At 39.0% G+C, this 20,747-nt stretch overlaps 1 protein-coding gene across 4 annotated transcripts in view; it reads right to left on the bottom strand.

The window, feature by feature from the left end:
* The window catches only part of VPS41 (VPS41, HOPS complex subunit), a 95,422-nt gene that overhangs the window by 43,899 nt on the left and 30,776 nt on the right, over positions 1 to 20,747 (bottom strand). For 3 of the 4 annotated variants that reach the window (XM_027900594.1, XM_027900593.1, XM_027900595.1), the window contains 3 exons: positions 13,192 to 13,266; positions 7,725 to 7,787; positions 6,502 to 6,567 (listed from right to left, as the gene is read on the bottom strand). In XM_027900594.1, the coding sequence (XP_027756395.1) occupies positions 6,502 to 6,567; positions 7,725 to 7,787; positions 13,192 to 13,266 (204 nt within the window). Of the gene's footprint in view, positions 1 to 6,501; positions 6,568 to 7,724; positions 7,788 to 13,191; positions 13,267 to 20,747 lie in introns of those variants that run through there. The other variant, XM_027900596.1, reaches the window with a different exon arrangement.

Genomic DNA, 20,747 nt, shown 5'->3' with positions numbered 1-20,747 from the left:
AACCTTCAGAGATGGTGAATCCACCACCTCTCTGGGCAGCCCATTCCAATGTCTCATTACTCTCTCCGTAAAAAATTTTTTCTTAATACTAAACCTAAACCTCCCCTGGCACAGCTTAAGACGGTGCCCTCTTGTCCTGCTGCTGATTGCCTAGCTACAACCTCCTTTCAGGTAGCTGTAGAGAGTGATGAGGTCACCCCTGAGCCTCCTCTTCTCCAGACTAAACAACCCCAGCTCCCTCAGCCTCTCCTCATAGGACTTGTGCTCCAGTCCCTTCACCAGCCTGGTTGCTCTTCTCTGGACCCGCTCCAGCACCTCAATGTCCTTCCTGAACTGAGGGGCCCAGAGCTGAACACAATACTCAAGGTGTGGCCTCACCAACGCAGAGTACAGGGGAAGGATCACTTCCCTGCTCCTGCTGCCACACTGTTCTTGATGCAGGCCAGGATCCATTGGCCTTCTTGGCCACCTGGGCACACTCTGGCTCATGTTCAGCCTCCTGTCAATCAGCACCCCCAGGTACCTTTCTGCCTGGCTGCTCTCCAGCCACTCTGTGCCCAGCCTGTAGCGCTGCAGGGGGTTGTTGTGGCCAAAGTGCAGGACCTGGCACTTGGCCTTGTTGAACTTCATCCCATTGGAGTCAGCCCATCTCTCCAGTCTATCCAGATCCCTCTGCAGAGCCCTCCTGCCTTCCGGCAGATTAACACACCCCCTCAACTTGGTGTCATCTGCAAATCTGCTAATGGTACACTCAATCCCCTCATCCAGATCATCAATAAAGATATTGAATAGAACTGGGCCCAGCACTGATCCCTGGGGGACACCACTGGTGACCAGCGGCCAACTGGATGCAGCACGTTCACCACAACTTGTAACTGAAGATCATAAAACCAACATTTACAGGCATAGCCAAGATTAGCAGATACCACAGAGTAACACAGAACAGCATGCTGCATGAAGACTTACTGTTTACGAGAGCATCCCTAGGAAAACATACAGCAGCAATAAAAAATTATCATTTCTGCTTGGAACAGCTGATGGACTGGATGAGCTCAAACGAGGCAGAGAATAACATAAACCTCAAGTTTTCAATTGAAGATGAGCTTTTAAAATTTCGTCATAAAATGTTGTCTAAGGAGCTGGGGTGTGAACAGAGAGGAGGGCAGCAGGTGCAGTCAAGGGAAATCAAGCAAGGAGGCAGAGGCAGACAGCAGCATCAGGAGGTTTGCGATGGCAACAGTGAAAGATGAAACAGGAGCTACTGCTGTAGTTCATGGACAGAGAAACTAGAAATGTTGAGATGTTTAATACAAACAAATGCCATAGGACTTTTATTAGGCTGTACTTTTAATAACTCAACTGCCAGATTCCAGCTGTCGCCTATTCACAAAGAGCTACAGAATTAACACCTTGGAAGGCAAATCCTGCAGTCTTGTAGGCAGAGAGACACATTTCATACATTTAGATCCTCTCTGCTTGCCACCTCGGGCAATGAAAAAAGTGTTTTACATAGACATTTGCAAAACACACAACTATAGATTACATCACATAGGACTATGGTCTGTTCTCTTTATTCTAGCAAAAGGAGATTTTTTTTTTTTTTTAGCAATAAAGAAAAAATGCACGTCCAAATAATCGTAAACAAGAAATGTAAGCAAAAAAATGTTTATTATGTGAACAGCACATACCATATGTGCAAGGTCTCATCTGCTCAATAATATTGGATACATCTGGGCACTATACACTGCAGCAAGGAAATCGCAGAGCAGTATTATTGTGGCTTGCTTGCTTCTACAGCTTGTTTCCTACTTATGGCAAATTATCCAATGCATGGACAGAAATTGCCACAGTATTTACTCTTTTTTCACTTAAATCAGACCTTTGAGTATTTACTGACTGACATTTTATAGCTTACAAAGCAATCTGCCTTTCTTGTCTGGTACTCTTCTACCCAACACAATGCCAAACAGCTGACTGTCTGCTTTCTAAAAATGGACTATGCTGCAAACAGCATCCTGACAATTTAATAATTTGTCAAAGTAGTCCAGTTATTATGAAGTACATATCATAGGGTTCAGAGGTAAAGGTCATCTACTTACTCACCAAGCAAAGTGCATCTGCTGACACTAAAAAGCAGACAATTAAAAAAAAAAATCTGAGACATTCCTTGGCAGACTTGACTTTACCATACGAATTCCACTACCCTAACAGCAGTCGCAGATCCCCAAGAATGCTATTTCTCTTCCCGTTTGTGCATTGTTTGCAGTCACTATCCTTTCTCTATGTATGTTGCTGCTCCACCTGGAGTGGAAAGGAATTTAGGTTATCTTGTTTTGCATCTCAGGCTGGAATCACCAGTGGTCCAGGCCAGAATACTGACACTGAAATAGTATTTTTAATTTTTTTTACAATGAGAAATTTGCCCCGGGTAACACTAAGTTCTCTCTGCTTTTATAACAGACAAAGAAAAAAGAGTCCAATGTTTAAGCACAAACATCAATATGTTCAAATGTTAATTCTGGAAGGACAAAGGGGACAAACATGGTCAGACACATCTGTATTTGTAAACCAGTTCTTATAGAGTATCTTCTTCAGCCAAAGAAACACAGACACTATTAAAAATATGTTATAATATATATATCCACCATATATATATTAAAAAAAAACCATAAATATATTATGTAGATATAGATACAAACAGATTTAAAAATGAGATTGCTAACAGTCACAGGGTAAATATGCAGTTTTATCTTGGTTCTCTATCCCTTAAAAAGTTTCAGATTAGATATGCAAACCAATACTTACTATACAAAATGTATGTCCTAGGCAAATGAGGAGACCCAGTCCTTTAAGATATGACTATATTACCCCCATAATGGCTTCAGAATTCATTTGCTTAATTAGTGCTGGGTAGAGAACTGCTAGAAAACCCCTTCATTAGTATGCATTCAGCAGAGGGACTCAATCACACCAGATGACTCACTTTCCTCGGAATTTTACTACAAAAACCTGTTTGTCTAGTTATTGACATTAATCAGAACATGAAATAGGGAGTCTCATTGATGCTTCTGCTAAGAGAGGAACCTCAACTTGTCCTGTTCTACTAAATTATCTTTGCATAAGATGCAGTAGGTGATATTTTGACTTTGGAAGGGAAACATTCTTCAGTCTTCTTTCTTTGCTAAGAAAAGTCTCTTTAACCCTCAGAACATAATGGATATCTGGAGTTTATAATAATGTTCATTTAGTTGATGTATTGGGAAAGACCAGCACTCTAACAGTTAAATCAAGAACACCTTGTTTTCAGCTTTACCACCCTCATTTACTTGGCTTTTACCCTGTTATTTTCTGAGATTAGACCCTTTTTTAAAAGGTAGAAGGTTATGGCCTTCAATAGTACAGTATTTGTCTTTTCCCTTGCTTTGGAGCTCTACTGTCTGCTCTGGACAGACATGCCCTGTTATTTACAATACATGATATTATTATTTCAGGGTTACCATCATCTGCCAAGTCAGCACAATGGTGCTGTGGTTAATTGCAGAGATGGGGAGGAGGGAAGCGCCTCTTTTTAGTATGGTACCTATTGCTTCTCACTTCCACAGTGTCAATGTTTCCACAGTACTTGCCTTATTTCTAGGTAGAGATAGCATTCATTCACTAAAAAAAGGGGTAAATAAGCTTTTCCAATCCAAAATAAAAGGCAATGATATTATCTCAAGCTTAAAGGAAGTTCTTTACTTTTAAAAACTAGCACTTTAGTAAGCAAATAATTTATACTGGTTAATTAGTTCACAATACAATTTAGAGAAAAAACACTGTTAAAGGGCTTGAGTACCTGCCTAGTTAAGCAACTGTACAAACATATGCATGGCAGAGTTAAGCTTACAACAATAACTTAAACAGTTACCCTAGAGAGTACCGCTCTTAAGCCAGCCTTAGGTCAGGCTGAGCTTCTGAGATGTGGCAGATCTCTGCATTACACAACAATTCATCCAATACACCCAAGTTCCAGACATCCACCTGCACTGCACATCCCTGAAGCATTTCACTTCGGTTTTTTTCCCCTCTCTGTCTCTCTTGAATGTTTTCGGGATGGCCTGCAGCAGGTCTTTGAACTGAAAAGAGTATTTTTTACACATTTTATATCATTATGAAGAATGGTATATTTCTCAAAAAATTAAAGAGGTAGTAATTTACAGTAGCTCTCCCACAATCATTGCAGGTTCTACTGAGGCAGATGCTAGCCATAAAATTAATAAATTTAATAAATCTAAGCAGATCTTAATGTGGTTTTTCTGAGATGAGACAAAATAGAGTGTTAAGGTCAGAGGGTTCAAGTTCTTGTGCATGTGTGGTTTTGGCTTCTTTGTTTTGTTTCACCGTAAGCCAAAAGCCGTATGAAATTCAAATACGAAATCAAGAACATCCTACTCTTATTCTGAGACAACAGTGGTCACAATGGAACTAAAGGGGTTGGAGAAATTGATGAAATTTCTTTCTGGATACCTTTATCTGCTCAAATTATCTTAGGAAACAACTGAAAAAACCCCACTCAACTTTTAAAATGCTAATATACATTGGGATACCCTTACTGCTACCCCTGCCTTGGCACGTGTGGGGAATTCCGACAGGCAGCACGCCTTTCACCACTGCCAGATGTCAGGGATGACATCACTGTGTCTCTGCAAAGGTTAAAAGAGCAGAGACGGGAGGAGCCATGGAGGTCCTGCCCCCCTCCCTGAAGGAGCTCACCCAACTGCACAATCTCCACACACAGGCAGAGAGAGGTGAAGTCCACAGCCTGAGGTTGTATGCTTCAGCCCCACCCTTGTGGACAACTCCCTGCTGCCCCCATGCTACTACTCATTGGCTTTACATTCAAGAAGTGCAAACATTCAGAAAAAGCAAATAAAAATAAATCATAGATATATTAATAGGTGAAGTTTACCTTTCCTAATTTTCAAAGAGCATTTTGTTGTTTTATAATGGCATATATTGCTCCTTTTGGATGAAAGGAGAAAAGGGAGAGGTTTCTACCACAAGGCTAGAGTTTTTATTTGTTGGTTTTATGAACCAATAAAATCAAATTACAGGTGTCAAGGGACATTTATTTCAATGATAAATACCTTATGTTAAGTTGTCAATTAAAGTTTTTCTGATGGGGAAAGTTCCTCAGCAAAAAATGAATGTATTAAGAATGAGTATACCATTCCCCAGAGGACAGAATATAAAACAACCTGTCAAGTAATCAAAGATAACCAAAGAGAATGTGTTAACTCCCTGATGTTTTTTTCTGTTCAGCATCAGGTGAATGCAAGCTCTCTTCCCACCTGACAGAGCCCTGTTCTATTAATTCCTTGCTTCTTCTCTTTCCACGACCCGTTTATCAGCACAAAAAAGCTTCACAAACTGGTGGCTGACACAGACATACACTGACTGTGCATTATTTTAAGGACAACACCAACTTCTACCAGCCAGAAAAAGCTGTCAAGCACACATGCCACTTAAATGAAAAAAGCACAGCTACGCTTTGAAACATTTTGAACTGTTAATTGAAAATTAAGTTGTATTCAGCACTAGGAGTCTGTATTTCTTACATGCTGGTAAGGGAGAGCCATGGCACTTGGTTTGATGCATCTTTAAGTGAGGCTTGTTCATATTCAATTCATAAGAGAAGGTAACAGAACATCTCGTGAATTAAGAAACTGTTCTAAATAAAACTTTTTATATTTTGACTGAAAATATGCCATGTGATGTAAGATACTTGTAGGACCTGGAAGTAACTGTAATCTGAAAGTCAGAATTGTACCCTATACTGAGAAGACACTTAACGCACATTTAAAATACCAGCTGATCCAAATGGAAGACTACCTACACAGACAAAAGTGCTTAGAATGGTGTGAGGTCTACCCTACCAAAATCTCTCCTTGATTCCTTTAAAAACAAACAAACAACAAAACCCACACCATGAATAAGAATTGGGGGGTTTTGCCTTAAACCCCCCCGAACAAACCAACAAACCAACCAACCCCCACCCCAAAAAATCACCCATGGGTAAAGCAAAAGAAAAATCCCAAACACCCAAGATCAACATGCCTTGTAAAGATAAATATTAAGGCACAAACTTATGCTTCCACTCAAGAAATTGAAATAGAGAAAATCTGGATTAGGAAATATAAATGCTATTGTTCAAGCTATAAAGACAGAAGTATTTCTACTCTGAAGCTCAGTTTGTTGCAGTATGTTTTTAACATAAAAAGTGCACTTTCCCTTCCCCTGGAATTAATTAAATAAATTTAAATAAAATAAGTGTAAATTAAATAAAATTAAATAAATTAAATAAAATTAAATAAATAAGAATGGTTTGGAATACAATGACTAAATAAATGGAAAAAGCAGAAGTCTTTGCTCTATGTTTTAAAAATCACATACTTAGCCTTCTGAACCATTTCAAAAAGCTATTTAAAGGTAGCTGAAGTTCATTACACTAGGACTGCTTACCTTTTTTCCTCCTGTTACAAATTGCTTGAAGTGGGATCTTACAAACTGAGGATGAACAGCAACAATCTGGGGATGAGGGGGAAAGAGAGGATTGTGGATTAAATTAGAGTTTACATGAAGCACCGCCTCGCTTTTTAATCTAGACAACCCTTTGCCAATCACCAGGTATTACAGGTGAATTCTTTCTCTGAAGTAAAGCCTAGTTGTTTCAACATCTCTGTTTGTTTTTCCTAGAAAAGAAGAAAATTCTTCTAATTATATGGTATATGACAAGCCTGACACTGAGGACCACGCTCCACCGAATAACTACTGTTCTGCATAGCAGGCAGCAGAATTAGGACTAAGCAGAACAGGACTGCTGTGTGCAAGGGTTACCCCACTTAAATCTTGTCTGGGACCCGCCTAGAGGGCACACACACCTCAGCCCTGTCACAGGACAACACTGCGTAGCGTGAACGAACCCTAAACAGTTTCTTTGCCTTACACGGTCCACGCCAAGTGCAGGAGATGCAGCTGTAAGAGCTGTAGAGGCCCTAGCAGGCAAGTGAATCACATCTGGAATGTGTGAAAACTTAATGACCTCGGTTTTTTCCCTCATCCTCAAGAGCAGCTGCAACATGGGAGACCCCAACCAGCAAAACGCAATCATTTGCTCACGCCACCTTTCCTCCTGCAAGAAATGTTTCTTGCTAAAAAGCACTAGATACTTCCTTTTCCAACAGCCAGGCAGACACACATCTCTAAAGCAGAGTAAAACTCAAATTTTCTCTTCAGATAGGGTACACCTGCACCCCTATCCATTGCCTTATCCTGAGGCAGATTATATATATATATATATATATATATATATATATATATATATATATATATATATATATATGAACTGGTTGCAAAATACTGCTCTCACATTTAACAGAACTCTCAGAATTTGTATCACCGGTCTACAAAGAAAGAATTCTGCTGAGACAGGCAAGAGCTGAACCAGGACAATTTCACTTTGCCTTTTGTATTTGAAAAACTCAATAATACTCCTTACAAAACCAAGATGGGCTTTCTTCCTACCTAACCAGATCAAAAGCTTTTATATTGAGATAGAAAAGTATTTTCTAGTGACTTGAATAACATTGCAAGGAGGTGGTATTCCTCTCTCTCATTTAGACTGAATGTGACCTTATTAAAAGACAACACCACCACAATTACTAAAGATTAAAACAAGTACTTACTTTAATAGGACAGTCAAATGTTTCATGAAACTCTTCTGCTGAATACAATCCAAACACTTGCACCTGAAAAAGTACATTGAAAAACCAAAAATATTTACCTAATAACCATTTGAAAATTAACACTGAATGTAAAAAACTAATAGCTAGAAGGTTAATTTCAATGCTAGCAGTTACATCGGTTTCCTAATGGAAATCAAGTAAAAATTAACAATTCAGCGATAATTGATACAGCTTGATCTTCTACTGTGGTGTACCTCTTAAGTATTTGCACCAGTACAAAAGTAGTTTTTTTAATATTTTTCCTCCTTGTTTTTTTTTATTTTGGTTTGGTTTCGTGGTTTGGTTTTGGGTTTTTGTTTGATTTGGGGCTTTGTTTGGTTTTGGGGGTTTTGTTCGTGTTTTTGGTTTTTTTTGTGGGTTTTTTTGTGTGTGTGTTTTGGTTTGGGGGTTTTTCTGTTTTGGTTTTTTTACAAATACAGTAAAAACTGCAAGTTCCTTTTGCTTTAGGCTGATCAAATCTGTTTAACAGATAGAAACCTAAGTACAGTAAGAGCAACATAAAAACATTCAGGAGAAGATAAATTAAAAATTCTTGCTTTCTGAGAAAGAATGGTAGGGGTTGTTTTTTTTTCCCTCCAAGCAATACAAGGTTTACATAAGAAAAGAAATTTGTGACAATAAAGCAAAACCAGACCGAAATCCAAGTACAATATATTTCTTGGCATCCTCTCCTCCTCCTAAGTGCATTCAGTGCTATTGTGTTTTATTCCATGACCAGTGGTAATGTCTTTCTCTGAGGACTCCTTCCTTCTCTTTTATGTTGATGTATCAGTACATTTAACAGTCAGCACCGAAGCTGTAACCATAGGCAATCAGAATACCTATCAGAATGAATTCATCTGAAAAAGCCTCAACATTAAATAAAAAAAAAATTGCTTCTGCTGTCAAGAGAATTAACAGATTTTTTAAATATTTTCTTGCCTTTAGTTACAAAACAAGTATAGAGGCATCAAGTGTTATGAAATACTATTAGATTTAGATGCTATAACTACAGAATAGGGTTTCTCAGGATTTTTTAAACTACTCTTTCGGACTCGTGTCTCTTCATTCAATATGCAACATTTCCTTCCCCAATTCTCAGATGAGACAGTTGACAATCCAATTCCTGCAGAACTCAGGAGTAAAACAGGACTGAAGATTCAAGGCCAGGAATCAGTAACTGATTTACTAGTCATGATTTCCACAAAGAATAATAACCAGTTTGCTTTTCCATTATGATTTTAAGAGGTTTCCACCCATTGTCATAAGCTGTTGAAACAAAATCATCCCAGGAGGGATGTCCACCCCAGGAGGGATGGACACCACTGGTGGAAGAAGAGAGAAAAGAGAGCATCCCATGGAGATATCAGCAGGAAAACTGCATCTGACAGCAAATCTACTTTAGAAAGCTTTCAGATAGGCTCTCATTATTTTCTGGAAAATATCCTTCTTTTCTGGAAAAGGTGATCTCTTCAGTAACACTGCTCTGTATGTTCAACACGTTGGACTCCAAAGTTCCAGAAGATCTTCTAACCTTAATTCTTTCTCCCCATCCCCACTATGATTTCTTCAGGCAGAAAAATTTAAAAAAAAAAAAAAAAGTAATGAAAAACCATAAATCCCCCTAGACAAAACTTGCAGAACGAAGTCAGTAAATGCCAGTAATGGGCCTCAAAAAGTGAGGCTTAATGGTTCTAAAAAGATCAGTTCAAAGGACAAGAACCCCCAAAATTCCTTCACACAGTCAAGCAGACAGAGTAAAAACATTAAACTTCAGTTAAACTACAGGAGGAACTAAGCCATCAGCAAGCAACTAAGCCATCCTCAGACTGACTCAAAGTTCAGCACTCTCAGTGAAGTTAAAAACATCTCAAACCACCTCATCTCCCTTTCAAGTTTGTCTCCTGGATACATCTCCTAAGCAGCATTATCAGCTCAGTCCACTACTCATTAGCGAATATACTGCCTCTAACAACATGCTTTAAAAATACTTCTGCATGCACTGTGTAGGGCTGAGCTACTGCTCCAAAGGATTAGAAAAATCAATATTTGGAGACTGTGAGATGTATCACAAAGCTGTGATTATGTAAGCCAACCAAAGGGTTATATTTGAGTTGGGCCTGGCTGTAAGCCTAGAAAAGCTTTGGGCCGATGTCTAGAGGATTTTGCTTTCTGGGTTTTTGTTTTCATCAGTTGGCACAGCATATCTAATGCAACAGCCCACACAAAATAAGAAGGAGAGGAAAGAGAAAATAAAGCTGAGAGAAGAAAGAGAAAAAAAAAAAGAAAATATACGGTTAAAACATAACACTGCAAATTCCGTGGAAGCAGAATCCTCAAACGTAACAAACCAGTCCTCTCAAATTAGAACAAATTAATCAGAATTAGCGTCAATGCCCTCAACAATCTTCCTAATACTTCACTGAATGTGGCAATATGATGTTTCTTTCAGAGTATGAAAACAAAATGGAGTGACTTAAAAGGAAAAAATAACTCAGCATAAGATACATGTTCTGTTTACTCTAGGGAACATCATATAACAGTTTATTACTTCTTAATGTCCTATATTCTTCAGAAAGAAAGTGATTCTTTTGATATTACAAACCCCTATTGTATTTATCTATTTCTGCTTTCCATGCCCACTCTGCTCATGATGCTCTTAGGTAGCTGGAAAATGGATTTTGTGGTTCCACTACATTTTGCTAGTCCTGTCCAATTTTAAATATCCAGAACCCACCATTCCAGTGCATCCAGACTCAGCTGTTTCTTTGCTTCCACACGTGGAAGAAGAAACCAACCTTCAGTGATCAAAAGGCAGGCAAACAAAAACACTTTATCCACAAGTCACCTTTCTTGAAAAGTGATCAATGTAATACTTCAAGGATATTCTTAACATCAGTGTTGTTACATGCATTAAAGACAACACTAAAACATGCAAACACATGGGTTTTCAAGAGAATTTACATTCCTTCATGTAAAAAAAGTTACAAGCCAGAATAAGGGTGAAAATTACACCACTCTTTTGTAACGACACGAGACAGACCTTTGGCAAAATTGGGAGTCAGACCAGGTTTTTCAAGGCAACGTACAACTAACTACATACAAAACTAATACACAAAAAACTAAGCTAAAAAATCTCCACAGTTCTGAAGTTGAGTCCAAAAAACCCAAAAAAAGTAGTAAAATAAAATATATCAGACAGGAGAACAGATATGAGGAGGAGAATCTCATCCTAAGGCCTTCCCTCAAGAACACAAATGGTTTCCATGGCTATCAGACTGGATATGCACTCTGCCTGTTGCAAAAGAGGACGTATCTTCGTTAATTGGTAGAAAATACTTGCATCAATCCAGTTGGCTCAAAATTCACAGGCCTTTGTATTACAGTCCTCTTTTGGTTTAAAGCTGATTTAAGAAAACCAAGCTATTTCACGTTTTCTTTTTCTCTTTTTTTTTTTTTTTTTTAAAAAAAGGATTTCATGAAGTTGATAAAGACTTTGCAACTTGTACGAGTGTTTTAATTTCTTACAATATCAGCACTCCCACTGCAGTAAGGAGTGCTACACTATCTAGCCAGTAATCTGTCATTTTCTTACAGACTATCACAATACACAAGTATGCATTTAATCCAATTTTAGGGGTGGATTCTCTCACAGACACAACCCTCTCTGGGAAAGGTTTGTGACACAGAAAGTCTAACTTCTAAATCACCCAGGTCTTTCAAATCTCCAGGTGAGTTTTTCAGTGCAGAATACGGGGAAGCATCTATGTCTCTGGACGCTGTGAATACAAATATGTTGCGTATTGTACTTGTGATACTCCAGTCCTGTGTCAGAAACATCAGCAGAACTAGCCCTGGCATCAGGACCATAGTTGAGACTGCCTTGTATAGCACGTAATGCCACACACTGGATCCACACTAGCTACTTCACTAAATGAAGACAGACTCACCATTTAAGGTATTGAAGTCTTTTCAGATACAGCCACAATGAACTAGAGATTATGGATTTTTTTAATATTTCTCAAATCGAATACATACAGTTAATATTCACTTAATATATGAAAAATGTGCGTGGCTCACTGCAGCATAGGCATTTTGAGTCAGTAATCCACAGTCACATCAACAGCAAGTGCCTGCTTCCCAACCCCACAGGAAACACCTAAACCAACAATGCTAGCTCAACATTTTCATTACCTTCCACAATTACTGACCCTTGCCTTATCTTGTGCTAACAATTAGGAAACTCTTGTGCTGTTTCTCACAGGCTGTAAAATTCTACAACCCGCTCTGATAGGCACTACAATCCCAATTACTGTGTCAAGATACCGATATCAAGATCTCTCTCAGAAACAAAAGGCTTGGATACACAAACCGGCTGCCTCCCTGTTGAGGAAAAAAGCTACATATTTGCAATGAAAAAACCCAAATGCACACAGTCTAAAGGGGTCGTTTTCCCATTTTGCCTACTGCAAAATCTGATTTTATTTTTAATTTAAGGAACTTCTACTCAATGGGATGCAACCATTAGGATTACCAAATTCCTGCTCTTGCAAGTCTACTGTGTAAAAAATGTTCTCCTCTGTAAGTCAGATGGATACTGTAAAGTTATTTAAATGATTTTTAATGCACTGTATTTGTACATGAGCATTATATTACAAAAAGGAGCTTAAATACACCTTGTGCATTAGAATTTCACCATTGCAAACAAACATTAGAAAAGACTGCCATCGACTGAAAAAACAAAAAAGACATTCTTATAAGTGGAAAATCAATCACCAAAACCACTAAATGTCACAGCTCAACATTCCAGAGAAGCACTGATAATTGTTAGTTATACACTGCACAAATGATATATGTCCCCAGTCAAGGAAGTAGGTGCCAGTTTTTTAGGAAACTGTACATATATTGATTTTACATTTATTTAATGTGGCTGTTGTAAGACACTTTATTCTTCTGATAAACTATGATTGCTTATCAAAAGATTCTATAATTCAAGAGAAACATTCATAAAGTGTGTGAAAATGAAAACCACCAGCCCACAGAAATCATGCCCACAAAATCCAATTTTGTGGATTTATAGCAGAAAGGCATTAAACTACTGTCTTGCAGGAACAGCAGAGTAGTCACTGAAGTATAACTGGCACAGCAGTAATGATTAAGGTGACATGTCCTCCTGCCACAGCTGTTAATCAGCTTAATACCAGTTACATTATTGACATTCTTGTAATTACTTTTCCTACGGCACATTTGTGCAAAATATATTTGACTTTAACTTTGAGTATTCAAAGGTGAGATCAGTTCTCAAAATGTATGGTCAAAGTAGTGGTGCTAAATGCAGGAATTAACTCCACAGGTATCCCAATTATCTCAAGTGTGATACTGAGGACTCTCTGCTACCTCAGTAAATATATAAACAGATCTGTTGTACCTTGCCATCTTCTGAGCAAACACCCATGTGTTCTCCACTTTCATCCAGGCTGATCTGATTTATCTTCACTGGGCTCTAGAGAAAGAAAATAAAGAAAAACTACTTTTAAACTTACATCACCAATGGCGTGCTTTAACGTTCCTCACACTTCACGAGATCTGCGTGTTAATTACGGTTGAGTATGTTTACTTGCATGAATCAAAAAACCCCACACAATAGGTATTTCTATGACAAAGCCAAAAGACAGCCTTCTTTCCAGCCTTTTGCCTAACCCCAAAAATTTTTACTTTCTTTTTGCAGTTACCAGCCTGAGGGCTCTGGAGCTCTCACGAAGTGCCAGGCTCCCAGGCCTTAAGCATCTGTGCCTGTGTACCACAGCTATTGATTCCCGCCATCAAACTTAGGATAAAATACCGTGACCTCAGTGGCACCAATGCAACTGAAAATGCTTCTGTTTTGGTCTGATAGCTATACTGGCAATTATTTTTTTCTTCAAATCCCTTCTCTTGCTTTTATTTTTGGCTCTAAGACTGTTCTCAGAAGTAGGTATTAGAAGCTACTGAAGTGCATCATAGGTATACTCAGACAAATACTGAGAAACTGGAGGGGCCTGAAAACTGCCCCAATTTAGTAAATTTTCCTTTGACTATCCTGATATACTTTTGGTTCTAACCTACAGGGTTAGAGAAAATGTTACTGTTTACTTAGCCTAAACAAATATTCTTAAGTGCTGAGAACTAACTCAAAACATCATTTGGGAAACCTGACGCATATCCTCTTGCATGGTGAAACCACAATCCAATTATAATCAAGTACCACGAGCCTCCTTACGTATCGTGATGCTGGTTTCACCCTCTGTAACAAATAGCTCATCATTTCAAGCATCACTGAAGGATCTTCACACAAGTAAGTCTCTCTTACACTTTTAAGAACAACTTTTAAGAAATCCATCAGGTGTTTGTGCAAAAATAAAGTGTCACTGGAAGAGCACTGGAGTTGTACGGTCACACTGGATGTTACACAACCGTGTATGGAATATCACAGGTCCTTATATATGCTGTGGCAGTTGGAATTACATTAAAAGTATATAATAAAATGATATATTAAAACACCCTGTCCAGATGGACTATCTACAGGAGATAAACTGAGGTGTTCTCACCCCCTTTGAAAAGCTTTTCCCCATAGTCTTCTGCACATAAGAAAAATCCCAAGTCAGAGAAAGTACGCTTTCCTCTGTTCCACTTTGAAAATAACATACGCCCGATCACATTTCATTTTCTGGAAGCTTTTTTCTAATCAAGGTTGAACAACTGTGCCTTGCACTGCAACGACTGCCTGGTGAGTTGGGAAAATGATGCTACCCTTTTGCTTTCCTGCTTCCTTGAGTGCAGGAGACACTACACTTGGTCTCACTTTGTGTCACCACAAAATGGTACCTGGAAATATCATAATTACCGCCCATCACAAACTGGTCTTTCTACTGTGTGTTGTTTGCCAAGCAGTTCACCTGCCACGGGGGAAGTCAGAGGAATTTTTCTCGACTTATGAGCTCCAGAAGTATTTTCATTTGCCACGGTGTGGCATTGCTACATTTCAAGATCAGATGCAAGTGCATGACTGGCAGCACAGGCAGCTGGGGAACCTGCACCCCCACAGTGTTCTCCTGACACATTTAGGGGGGTGTCAGCAGAGGAGTACAGCTCAAGCCCATCAACCTGATGGTGTGGCCAACATCCTTGTAAAAGCTCTGCTCTCAGATGTTGCACACAGAGTCGGCTAACTCCAGGACTGGAGGATGCTGAGTAAGGCAAGATACGTCAGTTGTCAGTCTGACCTTCCAGAAGCTTCATAACCAGCATGCACTTTTATTCCTGCCTTGCCTTGAAAAATGCCTTTCTAAACATCTATTTTTGCTCATCAAGGTGCAAGGGAAGACTTTGCCTCTGTCTGGAGCTGTTAGTGGTGAAAAAGCCAGCATGTCTGCACCATTCCCTCTGCAACAGAAACAACTCTGGCCATCTGAAAGCACAGATAGTTCAACTGAGTTCATCATGGAAGTGCCATGGTTTTTTTTTTGTTCTAGGCTGCACCTATGTTGCCTTTGCCGCAACTTTCCGCAAATTTTCTTCTCTTGTTACTTTGAAATTGCAATGACAGAAAGTCCATCTTGAATATGGATAGCCCCATCTTGGTACAGGGTCATACAATAAAGTACCGTGTTCAACTGCTCGTGTTCTTCTCATCACTCCAGCACCTGTATGTGCCATCAGGCTGATATTCCAGCAACAGCAGATCGAGCAGCATTCCTGTGTGATGGGCCTTCTTGGAGACAGTATTGCAACAAAGCCCAAGACAAAAAGACACAAACCAGGATGCACCAGAAGAGCTGAACAGCTCAATCCTACAGTCCACACCGTTCCTATTTTTCTGTCAAATGGCTTTGATAAAGTTTGACTCTGAAAAGATGAAGTGAAGAAAGTTGACAAAGTGGACTATGAAAGTTATCTTCCCAGAAAAATGAAGCAGGATGATGGAATTTAACTGCTGTGCTGCGGTTTGAAAGCCATGTGGCAATAACTTTGGAGACTAAATGTGTGACTGCACTCAGGTAACTCACAGTGCCTAGCAAGGCAAAACCTCTCATTATACACATGCAAGACATTAAGTACAACAGGAAGGGCTTCTACAGATATACTGCAAGCAAGAGAAGAACTAGGGATAATGTGGGCCCTCTCCAGAAGGAAACAGAAGACCTGGCTACCCTGGATATGGAAAAGACTGAGACTCTCAATGACCTCTATGCCTCAGTCTTCATGGCAAGTGCTCCAGCCATGCTGCCCAAGTTGGGAAAGGCAGATGCAGGGACTGGGAGAATGAAGCCCCCAAGCCCACTGTAGGACAGGATCTGGTTCAAGACCATCTAAGGAACCTGAACGTGCACAAGTCCGTGGGACCAGATGAAGTTCATCTGTGAGTCCCGAGGGAGCTGGCAGATAAAGCTGCTTAGCCATTATCCTTAATTTTTGAAAAATCATGGCAGTCAGGTAAAGTCCCTGATGACCGGAAAAATGGAAATATAACCCCTATTTTTAAAAAGGGAAAAGCAGAAGACCCGGTAAACTACAGCTCAGTCCAGTCTCACCCTTGTACCAGGCAACATGATGGAGCAGATTCTCCTGGCACATGGAAAACAAAGAGTGGATATAACTAGCAATCTGTTACAAGCCTTCTGCATGCCCAACGCCTCTATCAGTTGCTTTTAACTTCTCCTTTCTCCTAGTATTTATTTTCCCTTTTGTCTGCACCCCAGGCAGATGACAATCAGGGAAAACAACTAAATTCAACTAAAAGCAGACCACTTACACAAACCTCCTGCTAAGTTCCAACAGGAGATGCTATTCTAGATTACGTACGCAAGGCAAAGCAAGCAGAGTAACTTTATTCAGCACTCTAGTCAAACTGGCACACTGACTATTAGCCCGTTCACTGACTTTACAAGTCAGAACTTTCTGCCAAGCTCAGAAAGTGATGATAGACCATGAACAGTCCAGGCTGAGTATTATACACATTTTAAAATCAATTTTCAAGGAAGAATTGCTAATGCTAGGATCTTCTTGTTCAGAGCTGTGTAACAGTCAAGCCAACAATTTCCAGAGCTGTGTCCCACTGGAAAGCTGTTTAAGATTTAAGATCACAAACTATCCAGGAAATAAGGAATAAAAGACCAGAGATGCAACAGGTACATGTGTTCTCTAAACCGAGGTGTTTCTTCTAGAATCAGCTCCAGTTCATTTGTTTAAATATACTTCTGTGCCAGTCAGCAAAGCTACTTACCATTTCAAATTTAATTTCATTTATACCTTAGCAACACCCTGTGGATAATTTTTATATTTCAGAAAGGAGGAGCACAGATAATATTGTGGGTTACCCTCCCTCACCCTGCTTTTCTTTTTTGTATCTTTTATTAAATGTTATCAACTCAGGCATGGAGTTATAAATGCCTTTCCCTTGTGTTTTTTCTTTTAAGCTTATTCCAGTTAACTCACTGAAGAGTTTATTTGCCTGGCAAAATAAAATAGGCTTTGGTTTTTACAGTACAGAGAATAAATGCCCCTCCTGCAAGATCCAGCGTTATGGGTCGACCAAAGATGAAGAATTACTCAAGGTTAGAGAGGACGCAGGTATTCACTAACTCATCACAATTTGAAGGACTGATCATTTGATACATTGGAACCAGGATATGCACTGGGGTTTGGTCAGCTGACTGTCTTAAAGGTATTTTAAATAGGTGTTGAAAAAACCCACCAAATGTACAAGAATCTAAGAACTAGGAACATATAATCCATGTAAATATTACTCACTTAAGAGATGATCTAGTCTTAAATTCCACATCATAAAACCACATGCATGTAAAAAGTTGAGGAAATTACTATTAATTATTTTATTAGCACTATTAATTATTTGATTAGCACTATATTGGGTAATCTTTTTTTTACCTAATCAGGACCCCTAGCATTAGATCAATCAAGTAAAAACATATAACTTCCTTATGATCAGAATGATTCTTCCTGTATATAAATGATAATAATATACTTTGCATTTCTCAAGCAACATAAATGAAATCTGGCAATAAGGAGGATCCTGTTAGGAATGGAAATACACTTAAATTATTAACCTGGGAACGGCTTCAGAATTTCATACACTGTGGAAGTACTGGCAAAGAAGGAAGAAACGCCTTCAGCTGAATTTCCATTAGCTGCAGTTTTCTTTCTGATGGAGACATGTTTGGAATTCTGCACAACATAAGTAAGTTTGACTGTTCAAAATCAATAATGTCAAGCTGACACTATAGAACAAAAAAAATGTTACCTTAATGGACGAAAGAGAAGTTTAGGGAGCAGGAGAGAAAGCTAGCAGACACCTTGCACATAAAGATCTAAATGCAGGCTTTTGCAAAATCCAAAATTTAAAGGAAAGAAAAATCAAGTATCTAGCAGCAAACGTACCTCATGTGATAATCAATTACCTCATGTAAAATGCTTGAAATAAATGCTCTTAGTATGGATTATATCAGCTCTTCAATTAGGAGTAAATTCACCACCACTCAGAGAGCTTCTTTTAATTGTGTTCTTTGCGGCAACTCCCTCTCCCCTGACACTCATCATCAACCCACCTTATACAATCAGTCCCCCAATGGTGAACCTGAGAAATCAATCTGCTAATGTATAATTTGTAAAGCTCCCCCGACTAACAAATGGATAATTGATTCTTTCACAAATGCTGCATCCCAATGGATATGAAGTGGATGAACACGAAACTTAAGACTGGATTTCACTCCAATTCTGTGAGAAATGCAATATTTACAAGCTAGGAATCTAAACGTTTTAATAATTGCCTGTGACTTCATGCCTTTTAGCCATGGTTAGCAGGCAAGCAACACTCATGTTAGGAGTGTGAAAAGCAAAGCAGTGTTCAGTCGTACTTACAGCAAAGCTCATTTTACTTCGAGAGCTTTCCATCATTTATGTAACCTCCCTAATCAGCACTTTCATCCATTCTTTAAAAACAATTTCCAGAAACTTTTCCTAAATTAATTCAAACATTGTTATTTATCTACGTATACACACATGTACATACCCAAAGAAGAGAAACATCTATAGGTCTTTTCTGCTACAATAATATCCATCTGGATCTGCATGATTATGTAGCTGCTCTCCACAGTAAGGCAAACTATGTACACAGTTGAACTGTAACAAAAAAACTGTCTCCCACTAGTACCTATTTTTCATTTATCATGTGTTTCATCTGCATGACATTCACATAAACAAGCACGTAAAGCTCCAACGTACAGAAATACAATCAATCAACCCACTGTTTTACACATTAGCCCCCTGGAGTAAGGATGACCATTTTTGTGTTTGTACCACTTCCACCATGGTGGAGGTATCTAAGTGCAAAATACTGACTTGTAAACAGAATCTGCCTCAGTTATTGTCATAACTAAGCTAAGTTCCTTGCAAAATACAATCCTAAGCCTTTCTCTAGGTAGGATGAGCAACTTGCTTTGAATAGCGCCCCAAATCTTCAGCAGCAGCTAAGCACAAGTGTATTACATGTTGTTTGTCACACCTCTTTTGACTTCAAACACTGATACCCACAGTTTTCTGATACTGAGGAACTATCTTCAAGAAGAAAGTGAACGCATGCCCTTTTCTTGCCCCAGATGCCCACATATTTTGCATTATTTGTGGAGTTTTATTGATACAACAGAGGGAAAAGCAACTCAGAAACCAAATTCTGATGCTGTGTCATGATTTACCTTTTAAAAGGTAAAAGTATTTCAATGAGAAATGCAGCATAGTAACAGAAAAGCTTAAATAGAAAAGGCATCTGTAAATGTTACAGAAAAAGCTATTCACCAGTGCCTGCTACAGAAATAGTACACAATTTACAACACTTAAACTTCATTTGATGAAAATTTACTAATATCCACACCAAAGAGGTTTAGTTCAACAATACTAGCAGCAAAATTCTGATAAGTGAGGATTCCTGCTCCATTGCATTTCCTATAACACTATTGAATCTGTCATTCTCCAAATGAAAAATGGGAGATTATATTGGTTAGAAGAAAAGGGAGGGGGGAAAGCTGAGGAGAGTGACAAGGTCTGGGACACAGAACAATAACAACATTAACTTTTATTTTGTCTGCAGGAAGGCAGACCTTACCTACAAAAACAAAGATCTCAAAAGCTTGTCTAAAACATAAGGGAATATAAGGACAAGAAATCTCTCATATATAGTCTAAGACAGAGAGAAAGACCAAAAAGCCTACAGTGATTTCAGTATTTTCCACATCAGTGAATCTCTTAATCTTGTTTGTCAACTGCAGGGACTAAGAAAGAAAGGAAAAAACATTCAAGGAAAAAAAAGTAACAAGGGATCTCCCTAAATCTGTAGTAGTTGCTAAATAATCAGAATGCTTGCCTGGGAATGATGGACCTATTACCGAAAACAAATCTATACTGAAAGCCTAGACTGCTTCCTATCAGAGTTTAAGTGTTAGCTAATTCCTGATGGATCTAAAGTAGAATTTCTTTTCTGCTAAAACACTTGTGTGGTAAGGAGATATCCTCCTGGGAACTCTGTGCCAAAGTAAACAAACTACTCCCATTTCCCTTCTCAGCCCAGATCCCCTTTACCATCCTCTGTATAACTGCAGGGTTTCAACAATGTTATGTCCTGAGCTTGCCTTGACTTCTTGGGTGCTATCTGTGTATTAAAGCCCTCCAAGAACATCAAGCAACATTCCACACCCCCCACCCACGGGGAGGGCTGCCAAAGGGCTGCAAGTGATACACACACCCCCGTGGAAGACCCAACAAACCCTCAGGAGAAGACTAGTCCAGGCAATGTGGAGGTTCACCTCTCCAATTCCTCTAACTGCTTTCTTTTCGGAACACTTCACCAAGCACAATGAACTTGTGAGAATTCTTCTCTGAACATTCACTTCCCACACAGGCTGCTGAATTATAAAATGAGCTTTGAAGAACAACCCC

This window comes from Empidonax traillii, unplaced genomic scaffold (genome assembly GCF_003031625.1).
Source record: "Empidonax traillii isolate 1590-97213 ecotype Southwest subspecies unplaced genomic scaffold, ASM303162v1 scaffold741:size898883, whole genome shotgun sequence".
Lineage (NCBI taxonomy): Eukaryota > Metazoa > Chordata > Aves > Passeriformes > Tyrannidae > Empidonax > Empidonax traillii.
This window is presented reverse-complemented; position numbering and strand designations above follow the sequence as displayed.